Source organism: Delphinapterus leucas, chromosome 11 (assembly GCF_059928025.1).
Source record: "Delphinapterus leucas isolate spDelLeu-1000000601 "Yukka" chromosome 11, BTC_Dleu_Yukka2, whole genome shotgun sequence".
In the NCBI taxonomy this organism is placed as follows: domain Eukaryota; kingdom Metazoa; phylum Chordata; class Mammalia; order Artiodactyla; family Monodontidae; genus Delphinapterus; species Delphinapterus leucas.
Genome location: NC_143139.1, coordinates 70,873,013 through 70,893,527, shown reverse-complemented (window position 1 = coordinate 70,893,527; position 20,515 = coordinate 70,873,013). Strand labels below are relative to the sequence as shown.

Below are 20,515 nucleotides of genomic sequence, written 5' to 3'. Positions count from 1 at the left end.
CTCAGCGGCCATGGCTCACGGGCCTAGCCGCTCCGCTGCATGTGGGATCTTCCCGGACCGGGGCACGAACCCGTGTCCCCTGCATCGGCAGTCGGACTCTCAACCACTGCGCCACCAGGGAAGCCCCTATACTTCACTCTTAAAACTGCTTTTGCTTCATCCCATAGGTTTTGGTCATCGTGTTTTCATTGTCATTTGTTTCTAGGTATTTTTTGATTTCCTCTTTGATTTCTTCACTGATTTCTTGGTTATTAAGTAGTGTATTGTTTAGCCTCCATGTGTTTATATTTTTTACAGATTTTTTTTCCTGTAATTGATTTCTAGTCATAACGTTGTGGTCAGAAAAGATACCTGATATGATTTCAGTTTTCTTAAATTTACCAAGGCTTGATTTGTGACCTAATATATGATCTATCCTGGAGAATGTTCCATGAGCACTTGAGAAAAATGTGTATTCTGTTGTTTTTGGATGGAATGTCCTATAAATATCAATTAAGTCCATCCTGTTTAATGTATCCTTTAAAGCTTGTGTTTTGTTATTAATTTTCATTTTGGATGATCTGTCCATTGGTGAAAGTGGGGTGTTAAAGTCCCCTACTATGATTGTGTTACTGTCGATTTCCCTTTTTATGGCTGCTAGTATTTGCCTTATGTATTGAGGTGCTCCTCTGTTGGGTGCATAAATATTTACAGTTGTTATATCTACTTCTTGGATTGATCCCTTGATCATTATGTAGTGTCCTTCTTTGTCTCTAGTAATAGTCTTTGTTTTAAAGTGTATTTTATCTGATATGAGATTTGCTATTCCAGCTTTCTTTTGATTTCCATTTGCATGGAATGTCTTTTTCCATCCCCTCACTTTCAGTCTGTATGTGTCCCTAGGTCTGAAGTGGGTCTCTTGTAGACAGCATATATACGGGTTTTGTTTTTGTATCCATTCAGGCAGTCTATGTCTTTTGGTTGGAGCATTTACTCTATTTACATTTACGGTAATTATCAGTATGTATGTCCCTATTACCATTTTCTTAATTGTTTTGGGTTTGTTATTGTAGGTCTTTTCCTTCTCTTGAGTTTCCTGCCTAGGGAAGTTCCTTTAGTATTTGTTGTAAAGCTTGTTTGGTTGTGCTGAATTCTCTTAGCATTTGCTTGTCTGTAAAGGTTTTAATTTCTCCATCAGATCTGAATGAGGTCCTTGCTGGGTAGAGTAATCTTGGTTGTAGGTTTTTCCCTTTCATCACTTTAAATATGTCCTGCCACTCCCTTCTGGCTTGCAGAGTTTCTGCTGAAAGATCAGCTATTAACCTTATGGGGATTCGCTTGCATGTTATTTGTTGTTTTTCCCTTGCTGCTTTTAATAATTTTTGTTTGTATTTAATTTTTCATAGTTCGATGAATATGTGTCTTGACATGTTTCTCCTTCAATTTATCCTGTATGGGACTCTCTGTGCTTCCTGGACTTGATACACTATTTACTTTCCCATATCAGGGAAGTTTTCAACTATAATTGCTTCAAATATTTTCTCAGTCCCTTTCTTTTTCTCTTCTTCTTCTGGGACACCTGTAATTCGAATGTTGTTGCATTTAATGTTGTCCCAGATGTCTCTGAGACTGTCCTCAATTCTTTTCAGTCTTTTTTATTTATTCCGCTCTGCAATAGTTATTTCCACTATTTAATCTTCCAGGTCACTTATCCGTTCTTCTGCCTCAGTTATTCTGCTATTGATCCCTTCTAGAGGATTTTTAATTTCATTTATTGTGTTGTTCATCACAGTTTGTTTGCTCTTTAGTTCTTCTAGGTGCTTGTTAAACGTTTCTTATATTTTCTCCATTCTATTTCCAAGATTTTGGATCATCTTTACTAATAATATTCTCAATTCTTTTTCAGGTACACTGCCTATTTCCTCTTCATTTGTTACGTCTGGTGGGTTTTTGCCTTGCTCCTTCATCTGCTATGTGTTTCTCTATCTTCTCATTTTGCTTAACTTACTGTGCTTGGGGTCTCCTTTTCGCAGGCTGCAGGTTCGTAGTTCCTGTTGTTTTTGGTGTCTGCCCTCAGTGGCCAAGGTTGGTTCAGTGAGTTGTGTTGGCTTCCTGGTGGAGGGGACTAGTGCCTGTGTTCTTGTGGATGAGGCTGGATCTTGTCTTTCTGGTTGGCCGGTCCACGTCTGGTGGTGTGTTTTGGGGTGTCTCTGACCTTATTATGATTATAGGCAGCCTCTCTGCTAATCTGTGGGGTTGTGTTCTTGTCTTGCTAGTTTTTTGGCATAGGATGTGCAGCACTGTAGCTTGCTGGTCATTTAGTGGAGCTGGGTCTTGGCTGAGATGGAGATTTCTGGGAGATTTTCGCCGTTTGGTATCACGTGGAGCTGAGAGGTCTCTGGTGGACCAATGTCCTGAACTTGGCTCTCCCACCTCAGAGACACAGCCCTGACGCCTGTGTGGAGCACCAAGAGCCTGTTATCCACACAGCTCAGAATAAAAGGGAGAACAGATGAAAGAAAGAATGAAAAAGATGAAATAAAATAAAATGAAATGGTTATTAAAATAAAAATATTTTTTAAAATGTTTAATGTAATCAAAAAAAAGAAAGAAGAGAGCAACCAAACCAAAAAACAAATCCACCAATGATAAAAAGAGCTAAAAACCATACTAAGAGAAAAAGAAAGAAAAAACAGACAGACAGAACCCTAGGGCAAATGGTAAAAGCAAAGCTATGTAGACAAAATCACACACAGAAGCATACACATACACACTCATAAAAAGAGAAAAAGGGAAAAAATATGTATCGTTGCTCCCCAAGTCCACGTCCTCAATTTGGGATGATTTGTTGTCTATTCAGGTATTCCACAGATGCAGGGTACATCAAATTGATTGTGGAGATTTAATCCGCTGCTCCTGAGGCTGCTGGGAAAGATTTCCCTTTCTCCTCTTTGTTCGTCCAGCTCCTGGGGTTTAGCTTTGGATTTGTACCCGCCTCTGCGTGTAGCTCACCTTAGGGCATCTGTTCCTCGCTCAGACAGGATGGGGTTAAAGGAGCAGCTGATTCTGGGCTCTGGCTCACTAATGCTGCGGGGAGGGAGGGGTACAGAGTGTGGGGCGAGCCTGTGACGGCAGAGGACCACGTGACGTTGCACCAGCCTGAGGATCTGTGTTCTCCCAGGTAAGTTGTCCCTGGATCACGGGACCCTAGCAGTGGCAGGCTGCACAGGCTCCTGGGAGGGGCGGTGTGGATAGTGACCTGTGCTCGCACACAGGCTTCTTGGTGGCGGTGGCAGCCGCCTTAGCGTCTCATGCCCGTCTCTGGGGTCCGCACTGATAGCTGCGGCTCGCGCCCGGTCTCTGGAGCTCCTTTAAGCAGCGCTCTTAATCCCCTCCCCTCACGCACCAGGAAACAAAGAGGCAAGAAAAAGTCTCTTGCCTCTTCGGCCATTCCAGACATTTTCCCGGACTCCCTCCTGGATAGCTATGGCGCACTAGCCCTGTTTAGGCTGTGTTCACGCAGCCAACCCCTGTCCTCTCCCTGGAATCTGACTGAAGCCCGAGCCTCAGCTCCCAATCCCCGCCCGCCCCGGCGGGGGAGCAGACAAGCCTCTCCGGCTGGTGAGTGCTGGTCGGCACCAATCCTCTGTGTAGGAATCTCTCCGCTTTGCCCTCCGCACCCCTGTTGCTGTGCTCTCCTCCGTGGCGACGAAGCTTCCCCCCCTCTGCCACCTGCAGTCTCCGCCCGCGAAGGGGCTTCCTAGTGTGTGGAAGCTTTTCCTCCTTCACAGCTCCCTCCCGCTGGTGCAGATCCCGTCCCTATTCTTTTGTCTCTGTTTTATTTTTTTTCTTTTGCCCTACCCTGGTACGTGGGGAGTTTCTTGCCTTTTGGGAGGTCTAAGGTCTTCTGCCAGCATTCAGTAGGTGTTCTGTAGGAGTTGTTCCACATGTAGATGTATTTCTGATGTATTTGTGGGGAGGAGGGTGATCTCCACGTCTTACTCTTCCGCCATCTTGAAGCTCCTCCCTCCCATACACATTTTAAGATTTTTTGTTCTAGTTCTGTAAAACATGCCACTGGTAATTTGATAGGGATTGCATTGAATCTGTAGATTGCTGTGAGTAGGATAGTCATTTTCACAATATTGATCTTTCCAATCCAAGAACATGGTATATCTCTCCATCTGTTTGCGTCATCTTTGATGTCTTTCACCAGTGTCTTAGGGTTTTCTGAGTACAGGTCTTTTACCTCCTTAGGTAGGTTTATTCCTAGGTATTTTATTCTTTTTGTTGCAGTGGTGAATGGAATTGTTTGCTTAATTTCTCTTTCTTATCTTTCGTTGTTAGTGTATAGGAATGCAAAAGATTTCTGTGCATTAATTTTGTTTCCTGCAACTTTACCAAATTCATTGATTAGCTCTAGTAGTTTTCTGGTGGCATCTTTAGGATTCTCTATGTATAGTATCATGTCATCTGCAAACAGTGACAGTTTTACTTCTTCTTTTCCAATTTGTATTCCTTTCATTTCTTTTCCTTCTCTGATTGCCGTGGCTAGGACTTACAAAGTATGTTGAATAATAGTGGTGAGAGCGGACATCCTTGTCTTTTTCCTGATCTTAGAGGAAAGGCTTTCAGTTTTTTACCATTGAGAATGATGTTTGCTGTGGGTTTGTCGTATATGGCCTTTATGATGTTGAGGTAGGTTCCCTCTGTGCCCACTTTCTGGAGAGTTTTTATCATAAATGGGGTGTTGAATTTTGTCAGAAGCTTTTTCTGCATCTATTGAGATGATCATATGGTTTTTCTTCTTCAATTTGTTAATATGGTGTATCACATTGATTGATTTACATATATTGAAGAATCCTTGCATAACCTGGATAAATCCCACTTGATCATGGTGTATGATCCTTTTAATGTGTTGTTGGATTCTGTTTGCTAGTGTTTTGTTGAGGATTTTTGCATCTATGTTCATCAGTGTTGTTGGTCTGTAATTTTCTTTTTTTGTAGTATCTTTGTCTGGTTTTGGTATCAGGGTGATGATGGCCTCATAGAATGAGTTTGGGGGTGTTCCTTCTTCAATTTTTTGGAAGAGTTTGAGAAAATTGGTGTTAGCTCTTCTCTAAATGTTTGATAGAATTCACCTGTGAAGCCATCTGATCCTGGAACTTTTGTTTGTTGGAAGATTTTTAAACACAGTTTCAATTTCAGTGCTTGTGTTTGGTCTCTTCATATTTTCCATTTTTTCCTGGTTCAGTCTTGGAAGGTTATACCTTTCTAAGAATTTGTCTGTTTCTTCAAGGTTGTCCATTTTATTGGCATAGAGTTGCTTGTAGTAGTCTCTTAGGATGCTTTGTATTTCTACAGTGTCAGTTGTAACTTCTCCATTTTCATTTCTAATTTTATTGATTTGAGTCCTCTCCCTCTTTTTCTTGATGAGTCTGGCTAAAGGTTTATCAATTTTGTTTATCTTCTTAAAGAACCAGCTTTTAGTTTTATTGATCTTTGCTATTGTTTTCTTTGTTTCTGTTTCATTGATGTCTGCTCTAATCTTTATGATTTCTTTCCTTCTACTAACTTTCGGTTTTGTTTGTTCTTCTTTCTCTAGTTCCTTTAGGTGTAACGTTAGGTTGTTTATTTGAGATTTTTCTTGTTTCTTGAGGTAGGCTTGTATTGCTCTAAACTTCCCTCTTAGAACTGTTTTTGCTGCATCCCATAGGTTTTGGATCATCGTGTTTTCATTGTCATTTGTCTCTAGGTATTTTTTGATTTTTTCTTTGATTTCTTCAGTGATCTCTTGGTTATTTAATAACATATTGTTTAGCCTCCATGTGTTTGTGTTTTTTATGTTTTTTTCCTTGTAATTGACTTCTAATCTCATAGTATTGTGGTTGGAAAAGATGTTTGATATGATTACAGTTTTCTTAAATTTACTGAGGCTTGATTTGTGACGCAAGATGTGATCCATCCTGGAGAATGTTCTGTGTGCACTTGAGAAGAAAGTGTAATCTGCTGTTTTTGGATGGAATGTCCTGCAAATATCAATTAAATCTAACTGGTCTTTTGTGTCATTTGAAGCTTGTCTTTCCTTATTAATTTTCTGTCTGGATGATCTGTCCATTGGTGAAGTGAGGTGTTTAAGTCCCCCACTATTTTTGTGTTACTGTCGATTTCCTCTTTCATAGCTGTTAGCTGTTGCCTTATGTATTGAGGTGCTCCTATGTTGGGTGCATATATATTTCTAATTGTTATATCTACTTCTTGGATTGATCCCTTGATCATTATGTGGTGTCCTTCCTTGTCTCTTGTAACATTCTTTATCTTAAAGTCTATTTTATGTGATATGAGTATTGCTACTCCAGCTTTCTTTTGATTCCCATTTGCCTGGAATGTTTTTTTTTATAATAATACCATTTTTTTAGCAGAGAGTGATACTAGTATGTTAAAATCTTTCTGAGGTAGAAAATCATTTAACAGAATTTATGAAACCCTTTTGATTCCCTTTGTTCCCTATATATCCCTTTATAGTTCTGACTTTTCTTCTCTGGTTGGTTACTTTGTTTTTTCTCCACTATTGTAAGTATCTAAAATGATTCTTCATACTTTCTTATGTGAACATCTTTTGTCTGTGATGCTGCCCACTACTAATACTCAGATCAAACTCTGTTCTACAAGGGAAACTCTATTTAGTGACCAAATAGAAACAGAATAATAGCCCAGAAAGATTCTACGTTTTTTAATTTTTATTTATTTATTTTTTAAGTTTTTTTATTTTAATTGACAGCCTGTGGCCTTCCTAGGATTCTTGTTTCCATCGATTTTGTCTGCTTCTCTTCTGGGTTATCATTTTTTTTTCTGATTGATATGCCCCATCTGAATGACCTAACAGTACGTCCTCTAAGAAATCATCAGAATCAATGACACTTTAGATCAGATAATTCCGGCTTCTGCACTTTAGTTCACTTTCTGTTGCTATAGGGTGTTTTTCAGGGCCCCTAATCACCATCTACTTCAATCTCATTTTACCACAAGGATTTATAGATAACATGTTGCTATTTTTCAGCAAGACAACTAACTAGACTACTTTGTCATCTGTCAGAATACCTCCTTCTGCCTACCTCTTTCTGCTATCCCCTTTGAATTAGTATAAATTATTACTCCACATGGCCTGCTCTCATCTCCTTAGGGTAAAGGCTTACTCTTACAGACCTACTGCCTTGAGTTAAATCCCAGATCACCCTCCTGAATAGGATATTACATATGATTTTACTCATCTTACTTTCTTTGTCTTCTGCCTTCATTTCTGAAGCTTTACTTTGCATTTAACAGTTTGTTCCATAAAGTCCAGATCTGTTGGTATGTATGTATTGTGTATATGTGTACATAGGGGTAGGTATATTTATATATGCCATTATTGGGGACTTAGGACAGTGAAGCCTCTTGGATAGTATTTTAATATTTGACAGATTATTTTTGCTTATCCAGCACTCTTGGATAACACTGTTTTATCATACTTTGCCTTTGTTATTATGTATGCTTCAACTGGAGAGGAAGCAATGAAAAATTTAATTAATTAAATGTAGTAGCTATTTCATTCCTTTGCTCATGCTTTAAATTCAGATGCTTCATGGTTTCAAAGCATTTACATATAAATTTTCTCATTTTGACTGTATAAAAACCTTGTGAAGTTGACAGAGCTAACATTATTTCCTCTTCTTTAGAGTTAAGGAAGCTAAGGTATAAGGAATTTCAAGTCACTTGCCCAGCAAATAAGAGATTGGTTAATATTTGAACCCTAGTCATGTTGTTCCTGTCTAGTTGTTTTTCTGGTCTACCAGTCTATTTGGATTAGCTAGATATTGTTAATTGTTAGAAAGAAGTGATTGGTATGCTTGGTAATACTGTTGTAGGTTAAACTGGTATTTTATCAATTTAAATTTATAAATAAGAGATAGATTTGGTATATTTTATTATACATGGGAATAGTAAAATGCTTAAATGTGAATTTTACTTAAACATAGATTTTTTACTATGACTTTAGTGTTTTTCTTCACATTTCTTCTATATAATTTAAATATATTAGGCTATAGAATCAAAGAATGCAGAAGGAATATTTGATGCCAATCTGCATTTAAAAGCCCAAGTTGATCAACTTACTGGAAGGAATGAAGAATTAAGACAGGAGCTCAGGGAATCTCGGAAGGAGGCTATAAATTATTCTCAGCAGTTGACAAAAGCAAATTTAAAGGTGAGAATTTTATTATATAAAAGAAAATGCTGAGCATATGAATAAAGATTTAATGTGAAACATTTAATTTTTTTTTAAATGACTATTTTATGAGAAAATGCCCCTTGAATTAATTCTTTCAACATTCGGAAAGCTTCTGTTTGAATTTTTAAAATTAAATTAGTGGAAAAATATGTACTGTGTAACATAAAAGGATACAAAAATTCTAAATATATTCCTAGACATTTCTAAGTAGTAGTAATTATAAATTAAATTATAATTTAATTAATACTTGGCAGAGCATTCATATATCTACTTGTTCAAGATATTCAGTAGGAAGTGTTAGTTACTGCTTTTAAATTTGTCTTTCTTTGGGTATAAGAGATGAGATTCTCATTTCTGAACTGTTCGTTTGCAGATAGATCATCTTGAAAAAGAGACCAGTCTTTTACGACAATCAGAAGGATCAAATGTTGTGTTTAAAGGAGTAGACTTACCTGATGGGGTAGCACCATCTAGTGCCAATATCATTAATTCTCAGAATGAATATTTAATACATATCTTACAGGTACTTAAAATTTTATATGTGAGTAACAAAAATAGTTGATAGTATGTTGTATAATTTAATCATCATATATTCCTTTGCATTCTTAGAATATTAACAGTGAAATTTTTTTAATGATTTTGATATTAGATGGAATGTTATGAATAAAAGCAGTTTATTCCATTCATCTGAATGAGAAGCATGCATGCCATTCATATGAAATATATGATTGACAGATAGAATAACATGCAGCTACTATGAGGTAGTAATGTATAAATAAGGTGAGCTCTTTTATTTATTGCTGGTTGGAAAAGCAATTCACATGAATAAAGTCTGACACAGCTTTTTGTGTAGTGATTAGAATCGTTCCTTTTTTTGTGTGTTAACTACAAGAAGAAACTTTTAAACAAAATTGTCTTTTATCTCTTTCTTCCCTTTACCCTGTAAGGTATTAGTTAATCTGTTAGCAAATTAGAAAGGATACTGCTTGCCTTGTGTTTGTTTCTCAGTTTTGCTGTCTATATTACAGTCATTATGAATGGCATAATGAGAGATGCTTTTCATTATTTCATTTGAGTGTGAATACTCGTAATATCACATACATTGCAAATATAATCACAAAAATGTGTTCAGAATCAATGAAAGTAAGTTTTTGATTATAAGCACTGCTGTTTCCCTTTCCTAAATAATCCATTTGTGAATATACTTGAGTTATGATTATCAGAGGCTTGTATTTGTATATTATATTAATTAATCATTTTTTGAGTATTAGAATTTACTTATTAGAACATTATAATTCATGTTATATAATTACTTTTAAATTTATAATTTTAGCATTCTTCATGAATTTATTCTTCTTCAATACAGGAACATTGTCAATAAGTGATAGAAGTATTGCATTGTCATGTTACTTGTGATAAGATTCATTTTTTTCATCTTTATATAAAAAACACATGAGAAGCATTGTGGTAGATTAGAGAACCAATTCGGAATCTGAAAACCTGTTCAAAGTGGCAAAACAAGTACTTGGACTCCCAGTCCTAAGGCAGCATAGAGTGATAGAAGTAGCAAGGTCTTTGGAGTCAGCCAGACCTGACTGCAAGTGTTAGATCTGCAATATGTAAAGCACCTGGCACTGAGCTTGGCATGTGTGCTTAGAAAATGGTTACCAAGGGTAGTATTAATGAGTTTTTTAATGTTGAGTAAGTTACTTGATCTTTCTAAGTCTCAAGTTTCTTCATCTTCAAAATGAAATAATTGGAAAGGACAATTTGACTGGAGCTATGAATGCATATGTTCACTAAAGGGTATGTGGGACTGAGTGGCTAAAGGTAAGTTTGTAACCACTGTATCTGATCATTTGTATGGTTACTGTAACTATTCTGTATGATGAAAATAATTTTATCTGTTTCATAGCACTTCTCGTTTACACGTATTACCTCATTCCATATGCCATAAGGTGTTCAGAATAATCATAGAAATGACCTGTGCTGCTTATGGATTTGCTATTATCTTTTGTATATTTTTCTATAATCTTGTCAGAATATGAATTTATACCTTCAAATTTAAAATATGTCCTGATGCTTTTTTCATTCTCATTTTTAAACCAATTTTTAGGAACTAGAATATAAAGAAAATAAGTTAAAGAATTTAGAAGATTCTCTTGAAGACTATAACAGAAAATTCGCAGTAATTCGTCATCAACAGAGCTTATTATATAAAGAATACCTAAGGTATAGGTGTTAGCAAAACTTTATAAATATAATTGAAGAATATTCGTGTTAAAGCTAAGTAACAAAAAATATTTAGATATTTTCTTTTACTTTTTCTTCCTGCCTCTTCACCTCCGCTTTGTGTCTTGGTTCCTTATCTGTAAAATTCTGTGATAGTAATACTTTTTCATAGGGTTATTATGAAACTTAAATGAATCATGTGAAAATGCCCAGATATGAGCATTTTGTGAATATTATAGCACATATGAACTGTTTATAAATGTCAGCTGTTAGCATCATTCTTCATCATCACCATCATCATTATTCATATATTTTCACGGGGAACTAACCTGTTTGTGCTTATCTCTGCCATCTCATCTGTACCAATGGACTAATATCCTTAGTAATAGTTAGAATACCTGATTAAAGGTGATTTAAACACTAAGAGTGACTACGATTTGATCTAACAAGAAAACCAAGGCTAATTATAGGGCAGGTCAATGTTTGGGAGTCTTATAGTATAGGTCATATTATCTCCTATGTTGGTTATAAAATAGCTGAAGGAAGGAGTTCAAGGAAGATGGAACCATGACCATTGAAGAAGAGGGGCATTTTTTTTTCACATAACTTTTTATTTTTACATGAAACTTTTTCCAGAGGCTGCTGGCAGACTTAGATCTCATTAGTCAGAATTGGGTTAATGAGCTGTCCAAGTCATATGTCCAGGTTTGAATCATTCAGTTCAAAGAGAATTCTGACACCATAATTGGTTTATGCCAAGCGGATTGCAGGTCTGGGTAGGCAACAATGTCTTATACACCTTCTTTTAAGTCTAATTATTTCTCATTTTGTTTGTATTCTAGATATTTTATAAGTAACACTCAAATTTTAAGAGTAGAGTCAGGGGCTTTCCTGGTGGCGCAGTGGTTGAGAGTCCCCTGCCGATGCAGGGTACATGGGTTCGTGCCCCGGTCTGGGAGGATCCCACATGCCGCGGAGCGGCTGGGCCCGTGGGCCATGGCCGCTGAGCCTGCGTGTCCGGGAGAGGCCACAACAGTGAGGGGCCCGTGTACCGAAAAAGAAAAAAAAAGAATTTTACTATAAGAGTAGGGTCAGAATACTGAGACTTGATTTCCAGAATTAGTTTGGGGTATTGATTATTTTCTTAATTGTTTTCTGTTTTTAATAAAATGTTTATAAGATTCAGCTGCAATTGTTATGTTGTAACAATTGTAAAGTAATAATTTGTAGATTAATGAAAATAATTTGATAAAATAATTTCTTTACCTCTCATTTATTAAATAAAAATATAACTTTCAGGATAAATCCTTTCAAGTGGCATTTCTACTTATGTTATTAGATATTGACTAGTTATGATTTCTCTTATTTTATAGAAACTAAATTTCCATAATCTATAGCTATCTCTTCCTATAGTTAAATATTTTATTAGGTTTACTGTATTGTTATTTTTATTTTTTTAAGTGAAAAGGAGACCTGGAAAACAGAATCTGAAACAATGAAAGAGGAAAAGAGAAAACTTGAGGATCAAATCCAACAAGATGCTATAAAAATAAAAGAATATAATGTAAGTAAAGCACTTTTAAAATCAATATATAATACCATACAAACTAAAATAGCTAGATTTAACAAGTAATATAAATGTGACTTTGTGCAGAATTTGCTCAGTGCTCTTCAGATGGATTCAGATGAAATGAAAAAAACACTTTCAGAAAATAGCAGAAAGATCACAGTCTTACAAGTGAATGAAAAGTCACTCATAAGGCAATATACTACTTTAGTAGAAATGGAGAGACAGCTTAGAAAAGAGAATTGGAAACAGAAGAATGAATTGATATCAATGGAGGCTGAAGTTGGTGAAAAAATTGGACGTTTGCAACGTTTTAAGGTACGTCTGATTTTTTTCAACTCTGAAAATTTTCAAACGTGAAGAAGAAAGGATAGGGCTTCCCTGGTGGCGCAGTGGTTGGAGTCTGCCTGCCGATGCAGGGGACACGGGTTTGTGCCCCGGTCCGGGAAGATCCCACATGCCGCGGAGCGGCTGGGCCCGTGAGCCATGGCCGCTGAGCCTGCGTATCCGGAGCCTGTGCTCCGCAACGGGAGAGACCACAACAGTGAGAGGCCCGCATACCGCAAAAAAAAAAGAAGAAGAAAGGATAGTATGATGAATACCCATCACCTGGATTAATAGTTAACATTTATTAACATTCCACTCTAATTGCTTCATCTGTTTTTTTGTAAGAATATTTTAATTGCAGACATTTGTCCCCTAAATATTTTAGTATGCATCTCTAAAAAAGTCTTTTTCTGTTTACATAACCACAATAACTTTATCACACTTAACAAAATTGACAACAATACCTTATATTATCTAACGTCCAGATCATATTCACATTTCCTCAGTTGTCCCAGGACCCAGTCAAGGACCCTGCATTGTATTTGGATGTTACATGTCCTAAGTCTTTTAAATATAGAATCTCCCCCTTTTTTTCCTCCTCTCTCTGAAAAATAATAAATATTTATCTGATTATTTTCTTTCATAATTTTACTTGTTCCTGTATCCATTGTATTTACTAAAAGTTAGCTTTGAAGCCTTGGTTATATTAAGGTTAAACATTTTTGGCAAGAACACTTCCTAAGTAATGTTTTGCACTTTATAAGTAATACTTTATAGTGTATCACTTCAAGAGATGGAATGTCTGGTAGTCCCACGTTTCATGATTGATTACTTTGTTAAGGGGGAGACAGCCATATATCTCTATTATTAAGTGATTTAGTTAATTCTTCGGTGATATTTTGATACCATGCAAATAACCAGTTCTTCATCAATTCTCCTAATGGTTTTAGTGTTCACTGGTGATCGTTGTTGCCTGACCCAATTATTTCATTAAGAATTGCAAAAATCATGATTTTCTAATTATATTATGTTCTCTTCATTTACTAGCAGGTATTCTTTATAAAATAAAGAGCTTCTCCTCATTAGCCCAAGCTCTTTGGTTATCTTCAAGTATGATTCCTAACTAGAAAGGCAAGATAAAAACTGGTCATTCTTTCCTTTTAATGACCAGTTTTCAGAATACAGAGTTTGTATAGTCTGCTTATGCCTATCCCCTCCCACCCACTGCACCCTCCAGCTTTCTCTTCTTTAAGTATCATAACAGACTCACACACTTTTAAATATTCAGTGTGTTTTACTCAGGTGTAGTCATTATTCTTTTGTCTCAACTTTGGCCAGTGAGAGCCCTTTAAAGAAGATTCTTGTATCCTATTTGACAGAAATACGTTAGTCTTTGAACCAAGCTGCAAAACTTAGTTTGTTTTCTGGAACAACATATGTCCAGGATGTACCTTGTATACTTCTTAGGCAGGCTTGGAATAAGCCATTTCTCTAAAGAGCCCTGGTTCATTTTAGTGGGGACAGCATTTAGATACCAAAAACCAGTCCTAGGTGTCATTGCTCTTGGAGTGTCATTGCTACTAGTCCAGTTAGGAAAATATGTATAGATTTAAATCATGAGTTCATATTGTTATTTTTAATTCAAACTTAACATTTTAGGATAAGTAAGAGTATGGAGTTTTTACTAACCTTTGATTTTGTACTTTATTTTTTTAACACGGAAATCTATTAAAATAACATTAAAATAATTATTTTTTTATACTACAATATTCATACATTAATTTGAAAACAATAATCTTGTATTGGTATTAACAATAACAATACCAGTGTTACTAGATATAAAGTTTCTTTACAGTTCTTATTTTCTTTAGAATATCTCTCACTAAGGATGTATCGTCATGGTAACATATTCTATAGTGACTTGAAGTAATTCTCCTCTTTGTGTGGTTATGCCATACAATTGCTATATAGTTAGGTTCATTTATTTTACATTTGTTTTCAGTTTTAGGGATAACTTTTTAAAAAATTAAATTTGAATATATAAAACATTTACATGTACAAAAGATGTCAGCAGAGAAATCTTATGTCTGTCCTTATACCTTTCACTTCATTCTACTTCATCCTTCCACCCCCTTTAGGTAACTGCTAATCCTTCTAATGTTTCCTTTTGCAAGTTATTAACAAAGACACAAAAAGTTGCATGCCATGCAACTCTTCTGCACCTTGCTTTACATCTGATCAGACCTTATTTAAGCATGTGTATGTTCATTTGACATGTCTAAATTTACATAGGAGCATGTAAATAGGAGAATTCAAAGTAAAATTAACTTGAGTTCCTTGCCACCCCCTTTTAAATATAGTAATGGGTGAAATTGTCATGGTAATAAACCTATTTTCAATATGAAATGTTCTTGTTTTTATTTTGTGTTAGATTTTGTAGAATGTACTTTTCTTAGAGTATTACAAATATATCTAGTGTTTGAGATAGAAGGGAAGAAAGAACTAGAATCTTCTTCCTCTTCAACCTGATTGTTCAACCTGGATTTTTTGTTTGTTTTTGCAACAATTGGAAAGCCAAAAAAAGGGATATTTTTAAGGATGGGAAACATGATTTCCCTCACCACAAAGCAAAAGTGAAACTGAATCCCAAGGGTAAGGTAGACTAGGGTGTATTTATTTATATAGAGAAGTTTTCAAATTGAGATCTGAAGCACTATTACAAATATTTTCCCCTCATTACTCTACTTCAGAATGAATTATAACCATAAATTCTTTTTATTTTTTTAAAATTTTTTTATTTTAAAAATTTTTTGGCCAAGCCGCACAGTTTGCAGGATCGTAGTTCCCCGACCGGGGATTGAACCCAGGCCACCACAGTGAAAGCACTGAGTCCTAACCAATTTATGAGTCCTCCAGGGAACTCATAAATTCTTTATCTTCCTCACTTCATAAATTTGGTTTTATGTTCAGTCATTTCTTTTTGGTGTTAATACAGTGTCTTTGAATAGTGACTCTTATAGCTCTGTAGCTAAAGAGTTGAAGATGAACCAAGTAATTTAAAGCCTTTGATATTATTTGTTACAGATAGCTCTGATGCAGAGAAGTTTTTTTTCCCTAAATAATGTTTCTTTCCTGTGAACAAAAAATTTTCTTTTATTATAAAGCTAGCTTGTTATTAATTATAAATAAGCAGAAATAGCAAAGTTGGAAATGTTACCTGTGATGATGCAAATTTTGCCATTTAAAAGACAAGTGTTTTTTTTAATCTTATGAAATTTAGAAAAGCCATCCAAAGATATATTCTAAGTGATATGTTTTTTTGCTGCTGTATATTACATGTTTCTCAAATTAACTGAATTTCATTTAACTATGACGGGAGTTATAAAAAGATTCACTTTATTTTTATTATGATTTAAAATTTCCAAATATTATTTCTTGTATGAAAGTATTAAATAGTTATTGTAATATATTGTAATATATGCAATATATGCAATTCTTACTTGAGAAATCTAATTTTTTAAATTATTCTAAAATCTGTTTTGCTTTCAGCTATATTATCTTATCCTCATAAGTGGCTAGTGCCTTTACCAGAAAAAAATACACCACCTTAATCCAGTGTATCTTTATTTACATAGGAAATGGCTGTTTTCAAGATTGCAGCACTCCAAAAAGTTATAGATAATAGTGTCTCTCTGTCTGAACTAGCATTGGCCAATAAACAATACAATGAACTGACTGCTAAGTACAGAGACATCTTGCAAAAAGATAATATGCTTGTTCAAAGAACAAATAACTTGGAACACCTAGAGGTAAGTATGTGTGATCCTTAAACCTTGTGATTTTAGCCATTCTTCTTTGGTGATATCTTATCTGTAGGTGCAAAATGACTTCTGGATGACTTCTTCCAGGTTATCTTCCTTAGCCCACTTGTGTGATTTAGCTGAATGAAATCTCTTTCCATCAGGTACTTAAAAAAGAAAAAAGAACATGGAACAGATAGGATAATGTAGTCAGAAGAGGAAGCATTATTAAGTACCCATTCCTTTCTCTTGCCCTGATCCCAGTGTAAATTATTCCCTCATGGTCCATGGCTCTTTGGGGTGGATGTAGCAGAGAGTAGATGAGATATCCATGGTTCTTCCTGGACCTTGGATGAGTTCTGCAAATCCCTATCCTTTCTTACTGTAGAGAGAGAGAAGAATAGGATGGAGTATCATTAGTTTAATTAAAGGAGTCTATGAATGTGGCCCAGACCCTTTGTAATTGTCTTGTAGCCACTCGACCTTCATACCTTTTACAGCAGGCAAAACAAGCTCCTGATTTTGTTTATCTTTATGAAAAATAAAGGCTTATGTCTTTTGGTTCATTCTCTTTTATGATCCTCTCATTGGAATGGAAGGAGATATAATTCTTTTGGCTCAAAAGCTCTCACTTGCTTAGGGGGACACGTTCAAGAAAACATTCTGAATAGCTTTCAATGACTCCTACAAAATTATCTGAGTCATTATTTATTAATATTAACTAGAAATAATCATGATCAGTTTACTTTTTATTATTTTTGAAGAGAGATGATTATGTTAATTTTTATGGAAAATTCTAAATATTTAAGTGTGATAAAAATTTATTTTTTCCCATCTTTCATGTCTGTTGTCTTCTCTTCTCTAGCATTAGACAATCATAGATAAGAAATCTCCTGCAGGTAGCGTATCAATGAGTAATTTTTAACTTTTAAAACTTATTTTCCCAGATAATATTTTTCATCTCTACTCAAACCTTAAAAAATTTTGTCTCTGTATTGTATCCTTTTCTCTCCTTTACCTCCTGTATCTCAGTTATAATTCTGAACATATGTCCCTCTCTGTTGGCAATGTCTTAGTTTTATTCTTTATTATCTTCACTGTGGTAATCATTACCCATACCATTACCTCCAGTGTTGTATTCTCCTTGCTGCCACCAAAGTGATCATTCTAAACCTGCATCTGACCATGTCCTTCCCTTGCTTAAAACCTCTCAAAAGTTGCCAGTCACTTAAAGAATAAGTGACTTTTGTGATTAGCCCGCACGTAACTCATGTCATCTACTGTGACATTCTAAGGAGTTTCACAATTAATGTTTTAGAAAGTGAACTACCAGTTTTCTCCACCACAGTGTTTCGTATGTTCTTCTGTACGTGCAGTTTTCTTTGTTTAGAAAGCCCTTCCTCCTCTCCCAGTTTTTCTGCTCAGTGAATTTCTATTCATGTTTCAAAACTTTTTTCAGACACTACCTTTTTTCCTGTAGCATCCTTCTTTATAGAAAAAACTCACCCTCTCTGTTATTTCTATATTTTGTACCTAGTTCTGCTATTTATATCACATCATATTATATGTGTTTATATGTGTGCCTCTTCTACAGGAATATAAGCCTCTTGATATCAGAAACTCTACTTAGTTCATTTTTGTGGGTTTGGTACCTGCTGTTTGGCACAGAGTTAGAGCTAATAGATGTTAACTTCAGGGATTGAATAAAGGTGATGAAAATCAAATTTTAGAAGAGGAAAAACAGAGTGGGTGGTAAAGAAATACAAAAACCGAATGGGTGATAAGGCAATTAAAAAAATGGAAATTTTGATAATAGCAGACAAGAGAAATAGATATGGACTAAGGTAAAATTAAGAAGAGGATTTGCTGTGTTTTCTCAAAAAAAATTTTTTTTGATAAGGAGACCAATGAAGTTTGAGAGGAGAGGAAAAGAAAATTTAGAGCCAAAAGGGAGAGAATGATTGAATATTAGAGGTAAGAGTGGTAATAAATGAGGGTGCAGTACCAGGGCAGGGGTATGAAAATGGGATATGGAGCAAGGCCACAGTTATCCTTTGAAAGAGTCTGGAAGTAAGAGAAGCAAAAAGGGTAGCAAGATATTTAAAACACCTTAAGCCCTTTTTTGTTTTTCTCCTACGAATTTACAGTACCTAGGAACTGGGCTGTAATTGTGCATATTACCAGAGAGTCATGTTTTATTTCCTTATCTTCCTTTTCATTATAACATCGCCCTTTAAAAAAAAAAAAATCTCGGGACTTCCCTGGTGGCGCAGTGGTTAAGAATCCACCTGCTAATGCAGGGGACACGGGTTCGAGCTCTGGTCCGGGAAGATCCCACGTGCTGTGGAGCAGCTAAGCCCGTGCGCCACAACTATTGAAGCCCGTGCGCCTAGAGCCGGTGCTCTGCAACAAGAGAAGTCAGCACAATGAGTAAGCCCGTGGACCGCAATGAAGAGTAGCCTCCGCTCATCGCAACTAGAAAAAGCCTGTATGCAGCAACGAGGATCCAGCCTAGCCAAAAACAAATAAATAAATTTATTTAAAAAAAAATTTCATTACCCTGTTTTATTTTTCTTCATAATGGTTATTACCTGACAGTATGTTATATATTGGCTTATTTTCAAATTGCTCCATTAAAATACAAGTTTTAGGATGGAATTTGTTTACCATTGCAGTCCAGTGCTTAGAATACCTGGCACGTAGTAGACATTCTATTTGTTAAAATGAAGAATAAATGAGCTTAAAATATTATACTTATGTGCCAACTCCTACATTTTATGTTTCCAGCCTGACTTCTCAGAACTCTGTTCTTCTGTATGGAATTACCTACTTAACAACTCATGTTTCAAGGGGATCTCTAATTTAACGTGTCCAAATTTAATTCCTGATGTCTGTTTCTCTCATAGTTGTTTCTGTTTCAGTGTATGCCACTATTATCTACTCATTTAGTTAAGGCAGATATCTTAGAATTATTCTCTAGTCATTCCTTTCCTTTATCATTTTCCACCCAAATGTAATTAATTCTTATGTGTCCTCTTTTCTCCATCTTCCCTGCTATAACTGTAATCTAAACCAGTGTCATCTCTCTTCTGGACTTTACAGTATCTTCCTGACTAATTTCTCATTTCTCTATTTACCCCTTTATTGATTCTCCACATTTTATTCAGAATGATTTGTTAAAACTTCTTCCTTTAAATCTTTAAATGATTTCCTGTTATACATTAAGTTAAATTCCAGTTACTTGTCTTGACATACCATGCCTTGCCTGGTATGGCCCCCTATTATCTCTCCAACTTTTTTTTTTTATTCCTCTTCACTCTGATTGTTGCTCACTGTGTTCAAGTCCTCTAATACTCCAGACTCTTTCCTGCTTTGGAGCATCTGGGTTTACCAGTAGTATATCAGTTCTTTCCATGGCTGTTTTCTTGTCAAGATTGGCTCCTTCTCTTACCATCAGTTTCAGCTTAAATACCACCTCTTCAGTGGTTAATACTTTCTTTAAGCACTCTATCTGTATATGCTACTTTTTATTATTCTTTGGTTTTGTACTCTGTTTCTTTCTAGATCTTGACCTGTTTAGTGAATTTTTTTCTTTGATTATCTGTTCACATTCTGCTGCATTCCACACTCTCCCCAACTCCTACCACACATATATCCACAGACACCAAATGGTGAGGCCTATGAAGGCCAGAAGTTTGTCTGTTTCTTTTCATCATGAACATACAGTACCTGTCACTGATGGCATGCTATGGATGCTCAGTAACCCTTGGTATGAATGAGGGAAGTAAGCACTGGTTTATGAAGATTGTGAGACTCTTGAGTGTTCCACGTTGGCCAAAGTGAACATGGCAGAAGCTAATACTCAGGAGTTTAGGGCCACATATTGGATATACAAGGTTTTGATGATTATTTTAGAATAATATATGTGTGTGTATACAACATATATGTTATGTGTATGTCTATCTGTATTACATGCAGAGGAACTTCTACATTCGTTAAAAAAAACTAGATTGTGAGCTTTAGGAGATTATTATATAAAGTTCAGACAGTGTCACATCTGTGGTATTAATCTGAATTACAATGTAGTTGCTCAGTGATGTTTCTATTTTATTCAGTGTGAAAATGCATCCCTAAAAGAACAAATGGAGTCTGTAAGTAAGGAACTGGAGATTACCAAGGAAAAACTTCACACTGTTGAACAAGCCTGGGAACAAGAAACTAAATTAGGTAAGTATTATGACTCATAATATAAAATGATTAAGGTCTAATAGTGAATATTTTTCATTTAAAGTGCCTTTCTATACCAGATAAAAAGGAAGTATTTTGATAAAAATTCACTCT

The 20,515-nt window shown here is 35.6% G+C and overlaps 1 protein-coding gene across 2 annotated transcripts in view; it reads left to right on the top strand.

Moving 5' to 3' along the window:
- CEP290 (centrosomal protein 290) overlaps positions 1 to 20,515 on the top strand; it is a 100,782-nt gene that overhangs the window by 30,591 nt on the left and 49,676 nt on the right. For both annotated transcript variants that reach the window (XM_022552458.2, XM_089921088.1), the window contains 7 exons: positions 8,060 to 8,224; positions 8,622 to 8,771; positions 10,365 to 10,480; positions 11,942 to 12,044; positions 12,135 to 12,365; positions 16,010 to 16,183; positions 20,290 to 20,401. In XM_022552458.2, the coding sequence (XP_022408166.2) occupies positions 8,060 to 8,224; positions 8,622 to 8,771; positions 10,365 to 10,480; positions 11,942 to 12,044; positions 12,135 to 12,365; positions 16,010 to 16,183; positions 20,290 to 20,401 (1,051 nt within the window). The remainder of the gene's footprint in view (positions 1 to 8,059; positions 8,225 to 8,621; positions 8,772 to 10,364; positions 10,481 to 11,941; positions 12,045 to 12,134; positions 12,366 to 16,009; positions 16,184 to 20,289; positions 20,402 to 20,515) is intronic.